General features: G+C 39.6%; 2 protein-coding genes across 14 annotated transcripts in view; one reads left to right on the plus strand and one right to left on the minus strand.

Moving 5' to 3' along the window:
• PIK3CB (phosphatidylinositol-4,5-bisphosphate 3-kinase catalytic subunit beta) overlaps positions 1-24,239 on the minus strand; it is a 223,008-nt gene that overhangs the window by 180,937 nt on the left and 17,832 nt on the right. The window lies entirely within an intron of this gene.
• The window catches only part of LOC127056370 (uncharacterized), a 116,175-nt gene that overhangs the window by 83,498 nt on the left and 8,438 nt on the right, over positions 1-24,239 (plus strand). For 2 of the 12 annotated variants that reach the window (XM_050964144.1, XM_050964143.1), the window contains exon 3: positions 4,068-4,138. The exons of 1 other annotated variant lie outside the window; for it this stretch is intronic. Coding sequence is in view for 3 of the 11 variants with exons in the window: in XM_050964147.1 (XP_050820104.1) it covers positions 4,068-4,138; positions 7,522-7,596; positions 7,688-7,773; positions 13,258-13,335 (310 nt within the window). In the remaining 8 variants the exon portion in view is untranslated. 9 more of the 12 variants (XM_050964147.1, XM_050964148.1, XR_007775792.1 and 6 more) reach the window with 9 other exon arrangements.

Below are 24,239 nucleotides of genomic sequence, written 5' to 3' on the forward strand. Positions count from 1 at the left end.
TGGAAGCTGTTGAAATCATGGTGGAATTCTTCCAGAGTCTCTTTCCCATGGGTCCAGATGATAAAGATGTCATCAATGTAGCATAGGTAGAGAAGGGGTGTGAGTGGACGAGAGCTAAGGAAGCATCGTTCCAGGTCAGCCATAAAAATGTTGGCATACTGTGGGGCCATGTGGGTTCCCATGGCGGTGCCACTGGTCTGGAGGTATATATTGTCACCAAATTTGAAATAATTGTGTGTGAGGATAAAGTCACAGAGCTCAGCAACAAGTTGCACTGTGTCATCATCAGGGATACTCTTCCTGACAGCTTGTATTCCATCTGTGTGGGGGATGTTTTTGGAAAGAGCCTCCATATCCATGGTGGCTAGGATGGCGTTTTCTGGGAGATCACCAATGCATTGTAGTTTTCTCAGGAAATCAGTGGTGTCATGGAGATAGCTGGGACTGCTGGTGGCGTAGGGTCTGAGCAGAGAGTCCACATATCCAGATAGTCCTTCAGTGAGAGTGCCAATTCCAGAGATGATGGGGCATCCAGGATTTCCAGGTTTGTGGATTTTGGGTAGTAGATAGAATAACCCCGGTCGGGACCTTGAGCATGTTGATTTGTTCCTGTGTTAGTGTAGGGAGTGTCCGGAGTGGATGGTGCAGTTTCTTAGTATATTCCTCAGTGGGATCTGAGCAAAGTGGCCTGTAGAATTTGGTATTGGAGAGTTGTCTGGCAGCCTCCTTCTGGTACTTCAGCCTGCCATTCCTGTCAGCAAACCCCAACATTAGGGAACGGGCATGAGTGCCCAGGTGCACAAGGGGCCAGCCTCACTTAGGCACTCCCATGTGAAGACTTGTACCAGGATCAGGCTGTAGGTACACTGCAGGTGAAGGGCAAGGGCTGCCCGAAGATGGGTACCCAGTGGCAGCTACTCAGCAGTTACAGCAGTCTTTCCCCAAGGCCCCAGTCTAGGACTTGGCAATGCACCCATGAAAGAATGGACTGGGACTCGAGTTCTGCTGCTCATTTGCTGTATAATGGAAAACTAATGAGTTTGTTTTCATTTTAATAGTGTTGCTGGAAATGGCTGGATAAGTGCCAAGTCCAATGTTGAGTAATAGTCTTACCGCCATTCTCTGACACCTGACCTGGCCACAACACTGTAATTGTTTCCTGAGCAGGAAACAAGAGGGTAAAAAGATCTTACTATTCCTTATTTTTATCATACTATGTGTGAAGCTGGCCTTAGGTTTTGTAGGGTCCTTAGTGAAGTAACTTACAGAGTTGACCCCAGATCTCTTCCACAAGAGAAACTGTACTCAGGTGTCCTCTGACTTGCAGTGGCCCTGCCTTCCCTCACCCCCAAATCTTGGTTATTCAAAAGTGAACCTAGAAGCAGCAAAGGCCTGTGGACAGCAGAGGTGGCAAAGGCCCATAGAAACACAGGGTCCTACAGTCCTGGTTACATACTGGTGGCAAGTCTCCCGAGACCAAAACTAAAACAACTACTATGGGTGGTTCTACTTAAGAGCAGCCTTGATTGCACTACTGTTTTTTGTGCTGACAGTTTTTTTGATGTAGTGAGACTGCATCCATTACTTATTCATTGTAGCAAAACATCACATTATAAATAAATTCTGTTATTGCTACTACTGTACAATTCATCTTAAGTTAGTATCCTCCCTCAGGGTGTCTCTAGAAAACTGCAAGTTACATAATATATTATTTAAAGGGTGCTAGCCTCCCATTCTTGCATCTTTGCAGTGAGGATTCTTACAAATTAGGGCCATATTGTAAAAGATTGAAAGAGGTCAAATTCAGTGTTCACACACAGCTGGGAAAGGTTCTTAAAAGAAGAGTACTTTGAAATGGCTGTTGGAAAATAACAGGGAAGGTTTTATTACAGTAGCTCCTTTCCCTGCAGCAGCTGATCCATGCTAAATCCTCATTTTAAGAATCTTGTAACGGAACTGCTACAGAAAATTATGCAGAAACCAATAAATGCCACTGAAAGGACTTAAAAATAGGCAAACTGTCTTTTAAAGACAATCAAAGAAAAGGAAATTTGAATGTTGTTTCTGTGTACCTGTAACTTATTAAATACACATGCTATTCCTGTGTACCTTATAACTCAGACAAAATGAATTTTTCACACAGTGAGCATAGGCTCCTGCTCTCACTGAGGTCAATGCCAAAATTCGTATTTACTTCAATAAAAGCAGAATGAAGCTTTAGTACCTTAATTTTTTCATATTTAAAATTGAATATAGTCATGGTAAGCATATTAAAAACACTTCCTTAGTGTAGTAATAACGCTTTATATTATGGTAATTTTTTTAATCTTTCACCTTTGAATAGAAGCAAAAGTGAAATTGATCAGTATTTTTATTTTCAATTTCACTTTCAGATACTCATGCACTAACAATGCATAATGTTAGGTTTGGCAAAATTGTAGCAGAGTGTTTGTTCCACTCCAAGATTTTGGGAACAATGAGGAACTTCAATCCCAGCTCTCTCCAGTTAATCTAGGTATTGCATGGGAGATCGGTGGGTGATGCAATATTTAGGCAAAATGTCAAGTTACACATGAATCAATAATAGAGCTTGCCTACCATATGTCAGATTTTTGCACAACCTTACTCTTCATTGTTTGTCTGAATTAATAGTTTCTGCGAGTGCTTATTTTCAGTTCCTTTAAGACTATTTAATATCATGGATAAAATGTAACAGTTCTTTCTGAATATCATGGTCTTAAAGAATATCTAGGAATATGACAGATGCTTCTGTATAGAAAAAAAAGGTAACATTTGCTAATATTTTAAATGAAAAATAAACTCATCATCAGGTGAGAGTTTTGATCATACAGATACTTATCTCTCCGTAGGTCAAGTTGTCACAGGTAGCAAGCTAACACATGCACTTTTGCTCATCACTCTAATTCATTCAAATTAAACCAATCCATCTGAGTTTTTTTGTGTTCCTCTACCAAAAGGAGATTTGTTTGCGGAAACAGGTAGCATGAAAAATTAGCAATATTTCACGCTTTGAGAACTGTTCTACTTTATTATTATTTGAAATATTAAATCTCAAACATCTAGGTTTAGAAACTTGGTATTAGTGATACTTTGTAGTACTTTGACTGTTTTCTGGAAAGGCTGGGTGGAAATTGTTTAGAAAACGCTTATTTATTCTGGCTTTTGCAAATTTTAGGTTGTTCTGCATGTGCCAATGCAGTTTTTATAAGGTGCAAACCAGCTTGGTTTTGCTGAATCTTTAATGGACTGAGCAAGGAGGCTGGGATTCATAAACTCTGGAGTCTGCAATCTGCCATCCTCTAACTTTAATAATGATATTTTATATTTGAACAGCATCTGTTATCCACAGAACTCAAAGTACATTATAAAAAAAACTAATATTGGGTAGGCAGTTACCATTATACTTATTTTACACATGTGAATCAACTTCAATGGGGTTGCGCCCCCTTGGAGATCATACATGATTGAGATTTTAAATGCTAAGCTCTTTAGAGTAAAGACTCTTAATTGTGTGTCTATACAGCTCCAAACACAGTGTCAGTTCTTAAATAAATAAATAAATAAATAAGGGTATTGAAGAGGTCTCAACCACTAGGTCTTTGATGAAGACATGAAGATATTTGGAGTTATAACAGGTCACCTTCCTGTGATATTGTGACACTTGTCATAAATCCCTATCTATCACGAATGGTGCACAGAGTGGCAAGGGTCTGGGACAGAATTAAAGTATTTTAAATCTGCATTTTTATATTCTCTACTACTTGGGAGAGAGAAAAAGGGAGGTTTTAAATGTAACCGTAACTTTCAATTTTACTTTTCTCTCTGTGAAAAGAACATTCTATTAATGTTCCCCCCCACCCCATCCCCAGCTATTGTTATATACAACAACAGTGTAACAAAGGTTTTGTCTGGGAATTTTGTATCTGAATCATGTCTGTTCATGTAAAACCATGTACACCTAGGGCACATTTTTGGACATTGAAAACATGTAATACTTTTGGGATGATGGGTGATAGAATACATGCTTTGTATTCATATTACTTTAGCCACTGCTTTACCAAGAGAGCTGAGAAGGGAAAAGGAACTGCTTTACCAGGAAAAGACATTAACACACAAGGTAAGTTTGCAGATAGGACTAAAGTACTGTAGGGATAGATGCAAACACCCACAAGAAAAGAAGAAGAAAAAAAAGAGACTGCAAGACCATTGATAGGAAGGAAAGAGATGGGGGAGCGGGGGCACAGAAATCAACGTAATGTACTGAGAGAAGTATCCAAAACAACAGCTACATAGTAGGATGGAAATCCTTAGAAAATAATTGGGGCCAAGAAGAACTACAATGTAATTGTGAGTGGCAAACAAGATATTATCTTACTTTGTTTTTTGTGATATGGTGGTAATAATAATCTTCACAGGATAGTTTATGCACAGGCACTCTTTTGAAAAGTACCAGATAAGATCAGAGCCCTGGTGAATATATTTTTTTCTCCTGAAAAAACATGTTCCATCTAAAGCTGCAAGAGTACAATTCTGAGAGTATAATGGCTACTCTATTTGCCACACAGTCACTCCTTTATCAGTATGACGACATCTACTGTAATACATATAAGAAGCTTTAGAACTTCTTACATATGAAAAGTAATGTGACAAACTCCTAATATAGTAGTGAGGGACTACCCAGTTCCGTACAATTTTGGATTTTGGGAATCTGTCAAAATGAGATGTACAAAACTAGTTTGAATTTGCAACCCTTTTCCCTGTATTTTAAACTTTTTTCCTTAGCTGTATTAAAGAAAAGATTATGATCCTATATGATATATGGAAAAGAAAAGGAAAACCATCTGTAAAAGCTAAGCTGAGACAAGTTGTGCCCTAAAGTATATGCAATTATATAGATTCTGTAATTTTTTTTGTTCAATTTGCCTCTTTTCCCCTCTGTACCCCTCACTCCCTCCCCCTCTGTTTCTATCTGTCATGGCTTCCCCTCAATTCTACTTTACCCATAGATTTTCAGTAATTTTTTACTCTACCCTTTCCCTCTTCCTACCCCGTCCCACTCTCCATAGAACAGAAAACAGATAAGTTTTATTTATGAGTGTGTTCAGCGTTAGATAAAATGAGTTCACCTATCCTTAACAGTAAAGTAGATGGAAAGAGAATTTAGGATTTGAGTTCTTTTAGGTTGATCCATTAAGGAGAGCTGGCACTGGTATGGGTATTGGTTTCAGATAAGTATACTTTACAGGCTCTGAAATGGCTATTTTACCCATAGGGCTGGTACGACTTCCCCTTTTGAGTAAGGGTTTTAGCCACCACCTGTCCAAAAAACACTTATGCCGCACCTTGTTAAATATGATCTGTGCTGGCCAGCACTGCTTTTTATTTGCTTCTATCCTTTCTCATTCAGAACAGAATGCAAGAGACAAAGGAAACCCCTAAAGGAAAACATCAGTCTGCAAAAACAGGGCATTGTTAGAAACAAGGAGTGAACTAATTTAAAAGGAGACTGAAATAAAGATTTTCCCCTTCGAAGGTGCTCTGCAAGTGATTTTTTTTAACTGAACTTGTTCCCTTTTTTACTTCCTATGATACACAAAGAACTTAAACTTTTTCCTTTATTAAAGATTGTTCTGCTCATTATCTTAAATGCCAGGAATGTCAGCTCTACTCTTCCCTAGTTTTGCTGCAAGATCCACTTATCATCTCAAAGAACAAACATTGTTAACTCTTCCATCCGTTAAGTTAGGGAGTAAGATGGTGAATCTTTATTGTTTTGGAGAAAGAATATTGTTAGTGATTCAAGTTAAAAAGGTGTTAACAATAACAAAAAAATGTAAACAGTTATCAGACCTATTTCCTGTTATTTGTTTAAATGTTATTTCAACGTTGGCCTACATTTTCCAAACATGAGTGCCTGAAGTTAGGTGCCAAAAACTATATTTAGGCTCCTAAAATAAAAAGTGGTGATAGGTACTACAGCTCCTAGTGACTTCAGTATGTGAAGAGAGGATATTCATGAAACCTACAGAAGAATTCTGTGTATGAGGTCAAAATATTGCAACACATGGAATATTGCAACAGTTTGTAATTGATGTGATAAAGAAGTAGCTGGACATGGGTAGGAGGCTATTACATCAACTTCAACACAGAACACAGGCTATAAACCAAAGAGATCATACTGGATTATTTCCTTCTGTATAATAATTTTAAAACAATATGATATCAGCACTGGCCATGGCCATTATGAGTTTGAGTGTACAGTTAAAATGCTAATGGATATGAAAAGGGAAACTTGGCAACCAGTAGAACACTGATGTTTTTTTTAAACCAAAATGTTAATTTAGAAGGTTTATTGTACAGTTGTTATGTACTGGTCTCTTCTGACCCTTGCACTACCATGTGTCCCTATTATAAGCTTCTCTTTGTTTCTCACAGCTAATACAATGAAGGGGGAGGCAATGGCAAATAATGGGCTGAGTGACATCAGACTGAAAATGCAGATGTCAGACAAAATGGATATACAGCTTGGCTAATGAAGCCAGAGCCTGCAGCAAGAAGTTTTCAATAGTGCTTTGCTATATAAAGTTATTTAACGTTTACAAAATTAACTGCAAAAATTTACTGTTAATGCAACATCATTGTTGAGAATTGACAGTATCTGCAAAAGTGACAGGAAATTCAGACTACTCCAGCCTTACCTGTAACAAAATGCTCAGCAGCTCAGGTTGCTATGTGTACGTCATTCTGGTGTTCCAGTCACTCAGCTGGCTTGCCACTGAATAAAGAGTCCAATTTAAGGTCTCCAGCTTCATATTCAAGCTCTCAGTGGAATCAGCCCAAGCAACTTGAGAGATTACACACCCCCCCCCAGAGTCCTTGACCTCTCATGCCAGCTGCAATCCACCAGAAATATCAGACTATCAACCAATAGCTCCTAAAGCTTTTAAAACAGCCTAAAGCATCTAAATTTCTAATCTGGAACTAAGGCAGAAAGAAGGTGCCTCCTGAATGCTGCCATCCTGAACTGAGGCATATATCCATGCTGATACTGTCCCAACTAGGCAGCAAGCATTTGACAGAGATGCCAATTCAAATCTTTTGGTGAAGGCAAACAATTGCCTATCACTGATTATTATTATTTTTATATTCCAGTAGCCCCAATCAGATGAAGGGGTAGGGATGGCATTAAAAGATTGAAGCTTCCCTTAAGAGTTTACAAACTAAATAGACAAATCAGATGAAGAGTGACGGAAAACGAATCAAGCACACGAGCTGTAGTCCATGATAAGTGGCTATGTGAAAACTACATATGTTTTTAAAAAAAATTGTTTTTTAAAATATAAATTTGGGAATATGGCAAGGGGGGGGAAGGAGATGATGTAATAGAAGCACACGAATAGTAGGAAAAGGAAGGAAGGGCAAGACAGTATTGAGAAGGGAGGGAGGAAAAGGGAGAGAAATACAGGAAGGATGGAGGGGAACACTATGTCTGTTTTCTAGGTATGAAAGGAACAACTGCAGGGCAGTTCCTGGCAGAACATCAGTATCACCAGTCAACTGAAGCAGCAACCCATGGTCAGCAGAATCAAAATCTGTTGAGAGGTTCAGCATGAGAATAAATGCCAGCTGACCTCAAATTAACACAGATAATTCATGACCATGACAGGTGTCGTCCCAATGGAATGTTGGGGGAGTGTCCAGCTGCACATGGAATTGACAAGCTCTGCCTTCTCAACCACCTCTCCAAAGGAGGTAAAGTTTAAGATCATGCAGGATTGAATAGCAAGTAGTTCCACATCAAAGGAAAGTATCTTGAAGAGGGGTTAGACTTCAGTGTGTTTAAGAATTGTCAACACCCTCTCCTTGCTCAGTGAGGTTTTAGCAATGCCTCTCAATATTGACACCATGGCTACCACACTTCCTTTGAGACACCAATATGAATAGGGATCAGGACCACAAGTGGTGGACCTAAAGAAACCGAGAAGACAGATACCTCCATCAGAAACTAAATTTACTCCAAATGGCTGAGGACACGTCATGTTTTTTTGGCCTCAGTCACAGCATTTTTGTATGTTTCTTTCCAACTCCAAATGGCTCCTCTGTTAAATCCCCTCCCATCTACACACCAGCCATTTCAGCTCCTGGGGATTACTTTTAAGACTTGGTGGTCTCCGAGCACCAGAGACAATCAGGATGCAGTGAGAGGCCAGGAAGCTGAAAGCCCCTGCTAACAACTGATAGCAGCTGTTAGGGTAAGCTGAGTGACACTCTGATTTGAAGGGGAGAACAGATACTGTTCTGTGTTTGTACAACACCTAGAGCAGTGGGATCCTGGACCATGAGTAGGGCTCCTAGGGGCTTCAATAATACAAATAATAAGATATACCTTGATCTCGGTAAAGAGCCCACAGAAACTATTACACATGTGCAGAAGCCAACTTTGAATTGCTCATAACTTTATCACACACTTTTTTCAGTCTTGGTTGTGAACACACACTTCAGGGGCTTTTGACTTACCATATTTCAAAGTTCAGCTACAACTTAAGTCTCTGTGTAATGAAAGCGGTGGAAATTTTTCTTCTAAAAGGAGAATATGTATATTTTTCACCATTGCAGAACTCAAAATTGATAAAAAGATTTTATCTCATATGGCATGAGCCTTTAAACTGTCCCAAATATTTAAAGACGTGCGGTCATCTGAAAGGTTTCAAGTCATTTAAACACTTATATGTTGTCGTAAATATTTAAAGCACTCTTAAGGGTATAATTTTCAGCGTATGATGGTACTTAAAAAATAATCTTTAAGTTGCCATAAACATTTAAATCCTAGCAAATTAAATGCAAAAAAAATTGTATGAAATGTTAAGATTGTACAGGTAAACTAATCAAAAATTTGGAAATGTAACGTTAAGGTGCCAATCACTATGCTAACTCAGTTATGTTACATGTACAGTGTATAAACTATACAGCATTTTCTGTTTGCTGTTTTTACTAAATGCATAGGTTAATGTGTTACTGTTTACATCAGTAAATGTGTATCCTAATACATACAAGAAGTTAAACACAGCTGGGGCAGCGTTACTAGTAGAATCCAAATTCTTGCATTCCTGACTTTCAGTGACTTCAGCTGAGCAGCCTTACAGTGTGGTTATGGTCAAAAACAAAAGTGCCACTTCCTCAAAAGATTTGCTACCTGGGTGTATTTGAAATTTATTTTAAATTATAAAAATAAAGTATTTACTGCCCTCTGTTTGTTTGTTTTTGTTAGCCTTGCAGAGCCAATACAGCCAAGAGAGATTGAACTGGATTATCTTTTGATTCAAGCACCATCTAGGAAATTGTTAACTAAGATGCAACTGCAGAATCATTACGAGTGATGATGCACAAACTAGAGAAAACACAATTTCACCTTAAGATGAGGAAGCCAAGCTTGTTGTTAGAAAAATAATATATATTTACTTGTAAAATAATCAAATTAAGGACCTGATCCTGCAAGTTGTTGCATACCCTCCACTCCTGTTACCACTCAGCAATTTGTCAGATCAGGCCTTTTGTACAGATATCTTTGAGAGTGAGTAAACATGGAACCCTACAATATCCTGTTCACAGAATGACATTGTAGTGTATAACATCACTTTAACATTTAACCCATTTTTTTATGTAATCTTCCTATCAGCCATTATCTCAATTCAATTGCTCACATGTAGTGACCTGGACTCATACTCAGTTCCAACATTCCTTTGCAGCACTAGGAATAGCTGCATTGTTAGAGTTTCCATTCTTTGGATGAGATATTAAACTGAGGTCCTTTGTGTTATTTCTGCTGATCGTTCTAATTGAAGTTAAAGATCCCATGACACATTTTGAAAACGTAGCTAGCTCATTTATTCTTTTGAAGGTTCTAATGGGTTAGCTGTTTCTGAAAATATAATAGATGCCATATCTGCCTACATAAATTTGTACTACACCTCTACTCCAATATAACGCTGTCCTCGGGAGCCAAAAAAATCTTGCCGCATTATATCGAACTTGCTTTGATCCATCGGAGTGCACAGTCCCGCCCCCACGGAGTGTTGCTTTACTGCATTATATCCGAACTCATGTTATATCAGGTTGCATTATATTGGGGTAGAGGTGTACCAATAACTAGCTTATCACTTCTGGAATATGTTGATTATGAAAGGTATTATAAGAAAATCAAATGCTGTTCTTCAAAATTAATTGAATGATAGTACTGCCTGAAATATGTAATAGTGTTAGAGTTTTAAACAATTATAAAAGGATAATAAATAGCTTGTGATAACATTACAGTGAGCCAGTTTCTGACACTCTTACAATAAATAGTACCTTACTCCTTGAAACAGGAGTAACACCACGGAAGTCAATGAGTTTTCTCATGTGCTTAAAGTTATGTTTATGTCCCTTGCTGAGGCAGAGCTGACATGAGTAAGGACTTGTCTACACTGGAAAGTTTTTTCAGTATAGCCTAACATGCAAATTTAAACCAATATAGTTAGACCAGTATAATGCCCCCATTCAGACATTCTTATTCCACTATCTGTGCATTTTTTCGTTTTAATTTATGTCACTTTGGAAGAGGTTTAATCTAAACAAAAATAAATAAATAAAAATAAACCCATTCTTATACCAGAATAGGAGTGCCCATGTAGGTGGGTTCCAGCAATATAACTATGTTGATGTAAGTGGTAAAACTTTCTTGTGTAGGCAAGGCTGGAGGATGGCAGAATCTAGCCCATTATTCTCCTATCCAAATGGCAACAGCATATATCATTCCTCATTACTATGGCATCTTGTCTACTGTTGGAAAACAATGTCTAGTTATTAATTAAAGAGTGCATGTGCTGGCAACTAAAATAAAATCTCAGGAAACATGACAACAAAGCTAAACTGTCCAATAGTTCTCAATTTAAACTGTAGTGTAGTTTATCAAAGGGTAGCATATAAAGATGTTTTTCTGTTGTTTCTCCTCTGCTTGGACACACTTTTTATATCTCCCAGATTAATGGTTTATTACTATTAGCAAAGGGCAAAAACTAGACAGGAGATTAACAGTAAAAACTAGAACACAATTAATGAATTTTTAAAATAAAACATTTCTTCTTTCTTCCTTAAATCTGTTTTCTAGCCTATGCCTTTTCATTAAGACCATTTTGATCATATGGAGAATTTAATATTTCTCATGTGATTCAGTGTTGTGAAAAGTTAGAGTAATAATCAAACCGTATAAATGTAGATATACTTTTTGTAAATGAACAAGGTAATCGATCACATCCATAACCTGCAAAGACAGACTCATCTCTGAATTTGGCCTTGCATGAGTGTGAACTGGTGTAACATACACCTTCGTTCAGTCTGCTTAGGGCCTTATTCTCCTGACACCCAGAATGCCATTGTAAGTCAGCAGTAACCACAACACAAGAAATGGATTTGCATAGAGATAAAACTGGTGTAAGAGAGAAGACTCATGGCCGTAGGGGCCATAAACCCTATCTAAATTACACCACCTTAGTCTCTCTTAGATTCAAATGCACTTATTGATGTGTAACTTGCACATTACCTCTGAATTTGGTCAAAGTGCCACTCGTTAATCATAAAGACTTCCTCAAACACAAACCTTCCTTTATCTCACCTGAACTGCATGTGATATGCAAAGCCAGAAGGAAGCTAAAGATGACTAGGTTAAATTACAGCTACCGTAAATATAGCCATCACATTACATTTTTCTTTGGTAAATGAAGAGTTAACAATTGGATAACTTTTGTCTTCCTGTGATCTGAACTGGTTAATATACTCTACTTAACTAAAATCTAATATCAAAAAGCTGCTAGAGGCCAATGAACTTTTCAATCACTGTAGTTCATTATATGTAGGGCCCTTCATTTTCAGTTTTTACCAAAAACCTCCAAAAATTCCCAGGTTTTGAAAAACCCAGTATTCAGGTGTTAACCTTTTAACCCAAATTTTGTAAGTGCCAGAACTCCCTGGGCCTGGCTCCCAACATGTACCATCACCGCCAGACAGCAAAGCACACGTGTGTTGGTTGGTGGCTGCTGCCAATTTGCTCAGGGAGCCTGGTCCCAGCACCCATGACTCCTGAACATTGGCACAATTGGCCACTGGGAGCAGAAAGCTGCACCCAATAAGAACTGGCCCCTGTCCACTTCCCTGCTGAACAAAGCCCCTGAACCCAGCTCTTCAGTGTGACTCCGGGGCTCACCCACTTTCCCCTCATCCCCCTCCCATCTGCCTGATGCGCTCCCTTGAGTGCCAGGCATCCCTGTCCCCTTCACACTGCCTCCCATGAATACCAGGCACCCCTCCCACCACATGCTGTCTCCATCAGTACCAGACACCCCTTCCTCACCTGCCTTTGTGAGGAGCTGAGCCCTTCAGCATTGCCTGAGGATATGCGACTACCTGGAGAGGAGCCTCAGGGAACAAAGCCCTGGACAGAGCCCCTTCCTGACCTAGCTCTTCAGAGGAGTGCACGGTGCGGGGAGGAGGGTAATGGCAACCCCACTGCTTCTGGTGAATCTATGTCTCGGGGAACATCATAAGGATAAAACACCCATGGCACAGCCGTGGGGAGCCCAGGTCAGTTGACTTGGGCTGCAGAGCTAAACATCACTGTGTAGACATTCAGGGTCAGGCTGGAGCTTGAGCTCTGAAACACTCTACCCTCTAGGATCCCAGAGCTCAGGCACCAGCTTAGCCAAACATCTCCACAGGGTATGACTACACTGCAAATAAAAACCTGTGGCTGACCCATGCCACCAGACTCAGGCTCATTGGGCTCAGCTGCAGGGCTGTATAATTGCGGTGTAGATGTTCGGGCTCGGGCTGGAGATGGGCCTCTAGGACCATGTGAGGCGAGAGGGTCCCAGAGGTCAGGCTGCAGCCAGGGCGCCTACACTACAGTCAGCTAGCCCAGGCCAGTTATGGATTTTAAACTTGCACTGTAGACATACCCTGTTTGACTAGGATCTGCAGGACTGCCATCAAGTATCAATGGCAGGATTATTCCCTGTTCTTTCGTCTCCATCCCCTTCACAGATCTCACCCTCATGCTCTTCTTCTCCCCTCTGTTCTGCTTTCCTCTGTTGTCTCCTAGCTCCTATCCCTGCATCCCTCCTGTGTGACAGGAAAGAGGATGATTTTGGGATGGGGGTTATGTTCAAGTACTATTCCTTTTCTATTCTCTTCCATGTCCTTCAGGTGACATCAACCCATTTCGGTTGCTGGACGATGCCTTTCCTGAGACATCATGGAATTTCTCCGCCCTGTAATACTTAAATGAGGTCTTTGCTGCACAAAGTTTAAGTACTAATTCACATTGTGACTAGAAAAGGTTGAAAATTGTCAGCATTCAAACAAAAAAATTAATGAAGTACTTCTAATTTCTGATTGAAACTCTTCAGCCATCATACAAAGTGCAGAAAAATTTGGAATTCTGTTCTTAAACAGACAACGTTCTCCAACACAGATCACAGGCAACAATGTCTGAAGAACTTTGTCACAAAAGCGTATATGAGGAGATTCCAGGAAAAACAAATAAATCTTTTCATTTCCATTTTGCCAGAGAGCGAGAAACACTTGTAAAGCTTTTTCAAAGTTTTCATACAAAACTGTCAAAGAAGTAGAAAGCAGTGGTCACTTGTAATAGGTCCCCTAAGTCTTTTAAGAGTGATCACCATTCTGGAAAGTAATAGTGCTGTTTGACCTCCATAGCAAAAGTGTGGCCTTACTGATGAATGTAGAGACTATATTTTTATCTTTTCCATCTTTGTGGCTCCTAAATGAAGAAAAGGCCAAACTGGAAAGCAAATTCCACGCATACATAATAATGCCTTCTCCAGACAATGGCAACATTGCTCCATTTGAATTTTGGAAAATCCATTGAACTGACTTCCCAACTTTGAGTTATGCTGCTTTCCCCACCCTCGATGTCTCATCTGATGTGGATCAAATATTTCTACATGCAAGACTGCAGGAGAATGAGTCTTAAGTGGAAAAAAAGAGACACTGAAAAAATTGCTGAGAGTCTACACTACCCAGGACTTTTGGATTTACATTGAAGCCCCTTATATCCAGGGTAATAGCAGAAAACTGTTAATGAACTGTTGTTAAAAGAAAATTAAAAAGAAATAAACCACAGCATTATATTTCTGTTACATTCAAAACTCTTGGTTTTCTCTATTTGTTGTTCTTTTTCTGTCCTTCCATCCTGCAACATTAACACTGATAATTACCCAGAAAACTTTGATAATTTTTTTCCAGTAATTTTCACCTGTTTTTCAAGTTTTATAATAAACAAACACCTAAGAAATTCTAAATGAAATAAAAACCGGAAACAAGGGGCCTTAATTATATGAAATCTTGATCTATATAGTTAACAAGAAACACAAATGGAAATATGCTGTATAATTTCACCAACAATACCAGTTCTTAAGTACAAAAGGACTATTAGTTCACGTGATTCCTATTAGAATCTGAATTTTGAATTTCTTGGCTTTTGGTCAGTCATAACTATAATGAGAATTTTTTTTTTGAAAAAGAAAAAATAATAGAAAGTGATAAAACTTGCATTTAGGCATTTTCAAAGTATTTATATTTTTGACTGAAAATACGTAGAGTGTCTACAAGCTTCTTAGCACTTATGAGTATCTATTCTTATATAAACTTTTGCTACAGAATTGGTCTTATGGCCATGGGACCTGATCCAACAAATCAAGTCCCACTGACTTCTGTGGAAGTGGAGTACACTGAGCACAAGAAAGCACCTGTAGATAAAACTAAGTGTTTAAAATGTTTTTTCTTAAAATGTCATTTGTCAATAACTGGCACGCCACCAAAAATACTACTTTCTGGTCAGTATATAATGAGATTAAATTCTCACTATTTGGGATTAAACACCATTTCTTCTAAACCCTAATCTGAAAAAGATAGTGTTCAAATACATTTCAGATCAGCATCTACAAACTTATAGTCACTGCTCATGGTAAACAATGCAACAGAGGTTCTGGGCATATCCCTAAATTGTCGATACATGTGTCATTTGTCACAGACATTTCTTATTAGACATTGTTAGTCACACTGAATCACAGAGACATGCATTACTTCCAAGAATTCTGTTTTAAACTGGCTCTTTGAAATATATCTGCAACATCTTGACTTTTAGAGCTAAATTACCAACGTTGTTAATTTTGAAGTCTGGTTGAGGGACATCAAAAAATTAATTTAAGAGCTTAAAGAGAAAAAAAATTGTCAAACAAAAAAATACACCAGCCTCAATTGTTTCAAGCTTTCTGTTGCATCTATTTTTAGATCATCCTGTGTTCCCAATTACTCATTAAACTGTTTTTCTCACCCACTCTCCCTAGCAATCTATCATAACAAATTTGAAAGTCTTATTTATGTGAATCATCCCCCTTTTAAATTGAACAACCACACAAATGCTGCTGGTTCTATTTTTACAGTGGCTTTGCCAGCTAAACAAATCATATGATAGGTGACTCACACAATTACAGTCTGGATTCTGAGAGTGGATACAGAATGCAAATGGACTGATGCCAATTTAGCTTCACACTTTTCAATCTATCCCTCTCACATCTTCCATGTAATTCTGTGACATCCTTCACACCAGCAGTGGAGCTGCATTTGTCTTTCTTACAACACAGCTGTTTGCTTTGGTCCCAATTCAGCAAAGCATTAAGCAGGTGCTTAAATCCCATTATGATCAATGGGGTTTCAGCACATGCTTAAATGTTTTGCTGAATAGGAATGGTTTGCTGAAAGAGCTTTTGGGAATAATACCCTACTTATATTACAGAAAGAACACTGGATCAATTTAAATTTACAATCTAAAGTACAGTATCTAAGTATTTACAATCAAAAGTATCTCCCTCCTGCTTGAACACACTGATGTATTGGACGCAGTTCATAGAAGACATTTGTTAAAATTCTACACCAGGCTGAAGGCGAGGTTGGGATGGTTTCCCTGTCTCTGATGGAGTTCACACCCTCTCTGGATATTGTTAATCACCTTTGCCAGAGAGGCCATCCCTGTGGCTCATAACAATACTTCTGAAGGATAACTTTTCTGCTTTTGAAATAAACCAGATTGCATTAAATGACAGGAATGTTCAACAAAAAGTGTTCCTGGGGGAGAATATGAAATCTTCCACCCTCAATCCCATCCTAACTGAAATTACACAAGTTGACTAATACGTTATGTGTGTCAATATGTTAAGCAATGTCTAAACATTTCATGTAAGTACATATAAGCCCTTGTTTGCAAAATCATATTGCCTCTCTCCTTGGTTATGATAAATAGTTCTTGTTAAATGGGAGAACAGCAGGTTACATTCCCTAGTTCCTCTCCCTTCAAGAACATGAGTCCCTGATACATAAGGTTTAACCTAAGAAAGTAATTTTTATCCATCACTGCCTGAACTCCTTGATATTTCCCTATATTTGTTTTCACAAGTTTTAAAACCTCTCTCTCAAATCTGTCAAGGGAAATGCTCCTTTCTAAGACCTCTGATGGGCTTTGTAGTGGATGTCAGGAGATATCGCCACAGTGTTACAATTTTGATGCCAAGAGGGGATGGGGAAGGGGCAATTAAAGTCCCATCATGAAAAGCGTCAGGTTTATTTTCATACTACTGAGGCTTTTTCAAGTAATAATTTAATTTCTCATCAAGAGCTGTCCAGAGGCTGCTTCCTGAATTTCAAGGCTCTGCACTTCCAGTGGGGTTATTCTGGGATGTGAGATCATAGAGCTAGGTCTCCTTAGACTGATGCCTACCCTAGTGGAAATCCCCTTCAGAAGTAATGCTGTGTCAAACATACACATTAATTGTGTGCATTACACAAGGCATTCATTCCCCTTCCTTGAAGAATCCCAAGGATGAAGACTGGTTGCCCTGAAAAGCATGAATTCCACTGAGTTTCCAAGCCACATCCCTTCTTAAAGATCGAAAATCCATCACCGTCAAGGGAGAATGCAAAGGAAACATTACAAGAGAAAACTCAGGGAGTTTCAAGTGGAATTTGTTCTCTCCTATGAATTTCTCCTGTAGTGCCAACTTTCCTGACGAATTTCTACTAGATCAGAGGTCGGCAACCTTTCAGAAGTGGTGTGCCGAGTCTTCATTTATTCACTCTGATTTAAGGTTTTGCGTGCCAGTAATAGATTTTAACATTTTTAGAAGGTCTCTTTCGATAAGTCTATAATATATAACTAAACTATTGGTGTATGTAAAGTAAATAAGGTTTTAAAAATGTTTAAGAAGCTTTATTTAAAATTAAATTAAAATGCAGAGCCCCCGGACTGGTGACCAGGACCTGGACAGTGTGAGTGCCACTGAAAATCAGCTCACGTGCCACCTTAAGCACCATGCCATAGGTTGCCTACTCCGGTACTAGATTATACTTACAGCTCTGAGAAGTGCATGTAAATATGACACCTTCCTACTCAACATACCTGTTTAGAGTCACATCTGTTCCTTTTAGTGGCAAAAACAGTTTATTGCAATTTATTCCCATTAGTCCTGCAGAGGCAACACAGATTTGACCAGATTGTTGAGCATACGTAGTTAACAAATATTTCAAGGCACCATTCAAGGTGTAGTGGCCTGTTAACGCTTCTCCAGTCATAGGGAAGAAAGGAAGAGGGTGGGTTGGTGAGGCTGTTAGTGAGTTTCAGATTGTTGTAATAAAGCGAGCCCCTGAAAGACTATTTGCTTGGTAGCTGCCTGAGCTCCACCCAGGCCAAGCCAGCCCTGATAGACTGTAGTTAAAGGCTGACTACACCTGAGGTGACCCCGCCCAGGTTAAAACCCAGTATTAACTATTTGCCTGTCTTACAGACTCTGGTCCTGACCCCATAGGACTAGCCTGAGGTTGTCTTTGAGTTCTTTATAGTAGGTGAATTGGAGAGCTATTGGTTGGCTTCATTAACATAACCACCATTGAAGACTACAGCAGTGCCCCCTTTGTCTGTTGGTTTGATCACAGAAGTTGGTCCAATAAAAGATATTACTTCACCAATCTCAATAACTGGAACCTAATAAATAACTACCGATCAGTTGCACCTGTACAGCTCTACCCAGGGATGCACAATGTCACTGAGGACATCACTGAGAGACAAAGATTGCATAGGTGTAAATAAGAGTTAATTTGACCTGCAGATCCTTTAGTACTGGTGAAGATGCTTTAAAAGGAAAGAAGCCCAGATGATTTTCAGAGCTTAGACAGACTGCAGAATCGACAGCTAAGGGGGGAAAACACCCTATTTTTTTACATGTGTAAGGGGACTATTGCCCCCTTACTAACATTCAGTGGGGGTGTTTTGGTTGGCTAACTCCCAGTGCCAAAAGAAAGGGGAAGGGTCGATGGGAAATCAGGACCCTGAGACTGAAAGTCCCCAGGGACAATGGGGACAGGCCAGTCCTCCAGATCAGCCTGATTGACAGGGTGGGCAGGCTAATCAGGGAGACAGGAGGCTGGGGTGGTCCCATCCTCTGTGTGAGCTGGAATTGTCTGGGTCAGATAGAGTGAGGCCAAACTAAGGAGAGAGCAGGGGCCCGAGTTGAGCTGGGAGCAGAGCTGTGCTAGCCAAAGGGGCCAGAACAGCAGCCCAGGAAGCAGGTCAGAGCTGGGAGCAGAGTCACAGAAGCAGCCCACAGAGCAGACCTGTCCTGGGGGGAAAGCTGCAGCCACAGAACAAGACACAGTCCAGGGAGAGCAGATCCTGTGCTGGGAGCAGAGCTGCAGCCACAGAGCCAGGTGTGGTGAGCAACTGGGGCCAGCCAAGGTGGGGCTTCTGGGCAAAGGGTTCAGCACAGAAAAACACCCCCAGCCAAGGGTACTTACAGGCCAGACTGGGAAGGGGATCTTAACCTGACGGTGGGTTAATGCTGGGAAGAAGGGTCTCACCACCCGAAGCCCAGAGGTGTGTGGCCATCATCAGAGCAAGTGTCCAACCCACAACATCCCTGCAGCACAGCCAGGGCCTGAGAAGGAGGCCTGGCACCTAAAAAAGGAACAGACAGGTTTCAGAATAGCAGCTGTATTAGTCTGTATCTGCAAAAAGAACAGGAGTACTTGTGGCACCCTAGAAACTAACAAATTTATTTCAGCATGAGCTTTCGTGAGCTACAGCTCACTTCTTCAGATGCACAGATTGGAACACACAGACAGGAGATATTTTTACATACAGAGAACATGAAAAGATGGAAGTATGCATACCAACAGGAAGAGTCTAATCAATTGAGATGAGCTATCATCAGCAGGAGAAAAAAAACTTTTGAAGTGATAATTAAGATGACCCATAGAAGGTGTGAGGAGAATTTAACATACGGAAATAGATTTAATTAGTGTAATGACCCAACCATTCTCAGGCCTAGAAACTGGGAATGGTTGGCTTATTATACTAATTATATATAAATTATATATATACACTATAAAATTGGGACATCTGGTCACCCTAGTTAGATAGAAGAGTGGAAGAGGAGTCCTCAAGGTCAGGCAGGCCTCTGGTTAAAGGAAGTGGGAGTGAAGACTCAGATCCTTTCACTAGCCCACTTCAGCGGGGTAGTGCAGAAGCCAGGAAAGTTCCCCACAATAGTGGGACCATTAACCTACCTACACATGTAAGCAGAGCTTATTTAATATGGAAATCAGTGAGCAACAACAAACATGCAACCCTACAAGGCCATGTTTACAGAATCACTTTAAATCTGATTGTATTTTGAAAAGATAAGAGAATAACAACTATTACTCTCTATTTTTATGGGGTTTGGGCACTGTTAAAAAATTCTCTTACGGTGACATTTGCCTTTTGTTATGGATTTTAATACTGTATTGTGACAAGACTGCCTCACAGATATGGTTCTACAATAAGTCACTGAAGGACTGCTGGTTTGTGAACAGTGACATAACCACTTAAGTTCTATATGAAAGGCAGAAGTAGAGTGCTTTTTACTCCATTCTGTATGCTTGTAATGGCAGCTTTTTCTGACTAATATCTTCCTTTTTGAGTAAAGGTACCAGTTTCCTTACTAAACTCTACAGACTTCACCCCAAAAACCGATGGCCACCAGCATGCTCTATCCCTCAACAGGTTTTCCATGACCTCTTGATGGTGTTTGTGGCATCCGTAACAGGACTTGCTCAAGAGATGCTAATTGTCTTCTCCAGAAGACAAACAGCAGAGGAAGGAAGGAAGGGAGCTGGTGGCTGATAGTGGGAAGAGAAAGAAACTCAGCAAGTCAGTGATGAGGGTGAGTGGGTAAAACTAGACCACACAATGGTTATTGTACCTATTTCAATAACAGATGCTGGCTCTTCATACATGAATGGCATCAGCATAGAAACAAAGTAAACATCTTTTCAGAATGAGCCTGCCCTGCTCAGGGCAGTGCTTCTCCAGCAGCCAGTGGATGGGAGTTTGAAATTTGCACTCTGATTGTCATGAGACTATCAATACCCTCCTCTGTGTTTGGAGCTGTAAAGAGTGCTTCAGTGAAGATATGTGCAGAAGTGCTACTTTCCAGATGCCTCTTGGTTCCCCCTGGTGGGGAAGGTGCACACGTCCTTCTATTGGACAGAGTGAACTGCCTACAAGCAGCTTCTGGGTGTGCTTTTGGCTAGTTGCAGCTATCTGTGCAGAGCTTTACTAATGGTGAGTGGAGTTTTCTGGAGTTTTTCACAGGAATGAGGAAGCTACTACAGCCATACTTTTTCTTGACTGGTTAAAGAGTTACTAAACCTTCAGATTTTTAAAATTCAGATACCAGGGCTCTAGGTCAGTCTTGACTGGGGTAGCAGAAAGACTCACCAGCTTCTAGGCTAGTTGAAAAATTCTACTTCAGCTAGCAATCTTATTTTTTTAATTTAGGAAGCTGTACGCAATAGCAACAGCTGTTAGTCAGTATTTTGTTTATCTGAGTTTGGAGGTAAGCTCCTGATACAGGAAGGTGATGATGGTAAGAATAAGTGTTTAGCCCTCCCTTCATGTCTGCCAATCAGAAATTTCTTCACATCCCCTTCCCAGGCTTCTTCAACCAATCCCTCCCGGCGCATGGGAAGGGAGTGCTACCTCTCCAGCAACTCCCTTTATTCCCAGTCCTACAGAACTGTGCTTCTCAACCAGGGATATGCAAAGGTCTTCCAGGTGGTACATCAACTCAACTAGATATTTGCCTAGTTTTACAACAGGCTACATAAAAAGCACTAGCGAAGTCTAAAATTGCATACAATGGCTTGTTTATACTGCTCTATATACCATACACTGAAACCTAAGTACAATATTTATATTCCAATTGATTTATTTTAGAATTATACAGTAAAAATGAGAAAGTAAGCAATTTTCAGTACCAGTGTGTGTTACACATTTGTATTTTTATGTCTAATACTGTAAACAAGCAGTTTTTAAGTGAGGTGAAACTTGGGGTAATGAATACAAATCAGACTCCCCAGAGTGATACAGTAGTCTGGAAAGATTCAGAACCACTTCTACAGAAGTTCCTCTACAGGTGGTTAGTGTGAGTGAGAGAGACAAAAATGGTCATACCTCTGATTCAGCTATTGCCTGTGTTTCTTTCTGAAGCAAATGCAGTTTCAAAGGCAATTATAACTTTATGATGGTGATCTAGTTGCCTGTCTACAATGGCACAGAGGATTCCCTAAACAACAGTGTAGTCCCTTAACATTTCATATTGTCTGAGAGGATCTGCTAGGAAAAGAAGAACGTGGAAGGCAGACATGAGGTGATTATTTTTATTCCAACCAATATATGGGGGTTTATATAGCTATCTATAGCTTTATATCAATATACTCTGTGTGTGTGTGTGTGTGTGTGTGTGTGTGTGTGTGTGTGTGTATCACAGTGCTGTCAGCTGAGCCTGTTCCAACTGCCATGATCCTCACCATAAAGCTACACTGAGTTGCTGAAGCAAAACATTGACGTAATCCAATTAAAACAAACTGCCTCTAACCACTCCATTGGAATCTAACACTTTTACTAATGGCACTAGACAACTGGTACAAACATGCTACATTTTAACTGTAAGTTAAAACTTTAATTTTTAACACACACTAACTTTGTCCTTGAACCAACTGAAAAGGACATTCACAGGTACCACTTTTAATGACTTCAAAAAGCTCTACAACTAATTTTCAGACAACAGTCAATGAAATTCGAATATGGATATGGAGAGGAATAGTATTTTCAAGTGGCTAAGGGTGTTGGACACCTGAAAATGACACCCTAACCCTCTGGCACCATTTACAGAGAACATATAACCAGCCATGATTTATTTTAAAAAATACATTGTAATGCAAAATGTACTTCAGTTTTCAAAATATTTCCTATAGATTTCCAACATAAATCATCATCAGATTATACCTGTTCAGAATCACAGAATCATAGAAATGCAGCTGGAAGGGACTTCAAGGGGTCTTCTAGTCCATCCCCACATGCTGATGCAGGATTAATTTACTTAGACTATACCTGACAGATGTTTTCTAACCCAGTGCTTCTCAAAGTCATTCCACCACTTCTTCAGGGAAAGCCCCTGGCAGTCCAGGCCAGTCTGTTTACCTGCCACATCTGCAGGTTCGGCTGATCGCAGCTGCCACTGGCCATGGTTCACCGCTCCAGGCCAACGGGGGCTGTGGAAAGGGTGGCCAGCACATCCCTCAGCCTGTGCCACTTCCCGCAACCCCCATTGGCCTGGAGCAGCAAACCACAGCCAGTGGGAGCCGCAATCAGCCGAACCTGTGGATGTAGCAGGTTAACAAACCGTCCCGAACCAGCAGGGGCTTTCCCTGCACAAGCAGCGGCCCAACTCTGAGAAGCACTGTTCTAACCTACTGTTAAAAACCTCCAATGATGGGGATTCCACAAACTCTCTTGTTCTATTTGGAAACCTTTTAGGAATATCTAAATTATATCTCCCTAGGCTTAGTTTTTAGGCAGCAATTACTACTTGTCCTACCCTCAGTGGACATGGAGAACATTGATCACCATCCTCTTTATAACAATTTTTTCCCATATTTGAAGACTGTTATGTCCTCCCTCATCCTTCTTTTCTTTAGATTAAACATGTCGAATTCTTTCAACCTTCCCTCACAGGTCAGGCTTTCTAAACCTCTTATCAATTTTGTTGGTCTCCTGTGAACTCTTTCTATTTTTTTAATATCTTTCTTGAAGTGTGATGCCCAAAGTTGGACCCAGTACTCTAGCTGAGGCCTCATCACCGCTATAGAGAGGGGAACAACAATATCTCATAATTCTACATTAGTAATGTTTTCATATAACAGTTTACATGACTAAAACTCACACTTAGGAAGGCTTTACATTTTTAGACTTGTGTGAAATTACTATGAGAAAAATATTTGCGGAAAACTAGTCGAGAAATGTAAAAAACAAACAAAAAAGGTATTCAATTTATTGCTAGTATTTTTCATTTAAAATTAAAATAGGTTTTAAAAGATAGGAATCTATACATATATATTTATAAACCTATTTTAATTTCAAATAAATATCAATGTATATTTCCATTCAAATCTTTTTGTGCTTACCAAAGAAATACAAACTTATGATTAAACAGAAAAGTAGGATATTCCTGTAGGTCAGCTTTTCTATCAAAAGTATATACTATTCTCTAGTAAACCAGCATTTCAGCTGGGAAAGAACTTCTCGCTTTCATATTCCATCTATAACATGTTACACTAGTTTCAAGTCTATAGATAACTTTGTCACAATCTCCATTAGAAACTCTAGGAAAGATCAGAATAAACCAAAATGTAAATCTATTTTCCACAGTTTTAAAAATATTGGCGTATTCAGGCAATTCAATCACAAACCTGTGACTATGAAAGTTAATGGGAATTTCATTATTTATTTCAATCATAAGAGCAGGCTGTAGCAGTCCAAGTCTCTTATACCAGTGCCCCATTGATATAAGCTCATTGGTATGTCTCCTCCAACGCTGTATGGGAGGGGAGAATCAGATTTGTGCCTGACAGGTTAAGCATGTATTCATAATTGAGTATTTGTACAGGACCAGAAGTAGGTCTGGATGGCTTGATGACAACACTGTCCCTTCTGTCCTATGTAACTTTTGGACTTACCTTTCAAATTTACACTTAAATCTTTAAGATTGTATTAATGTGTGTGCAATGGGAAG

Source organism: Gopherus flavomarginatus, chromosome 8 (genome assembly GCF_025201925.1).
Source record: "Gopherus flavomarginatus isolate rGopFla2 chromosome 8, rGopFla2.mat.asm, whole genome shotgun sequence".
Classification (NCBI taxonomy): domain Eukaryota; kingdom Metazoa; phylum Chordata; order Testudines; family Testudinidae; genus Gopherus; species Gopherus flavomarginatus.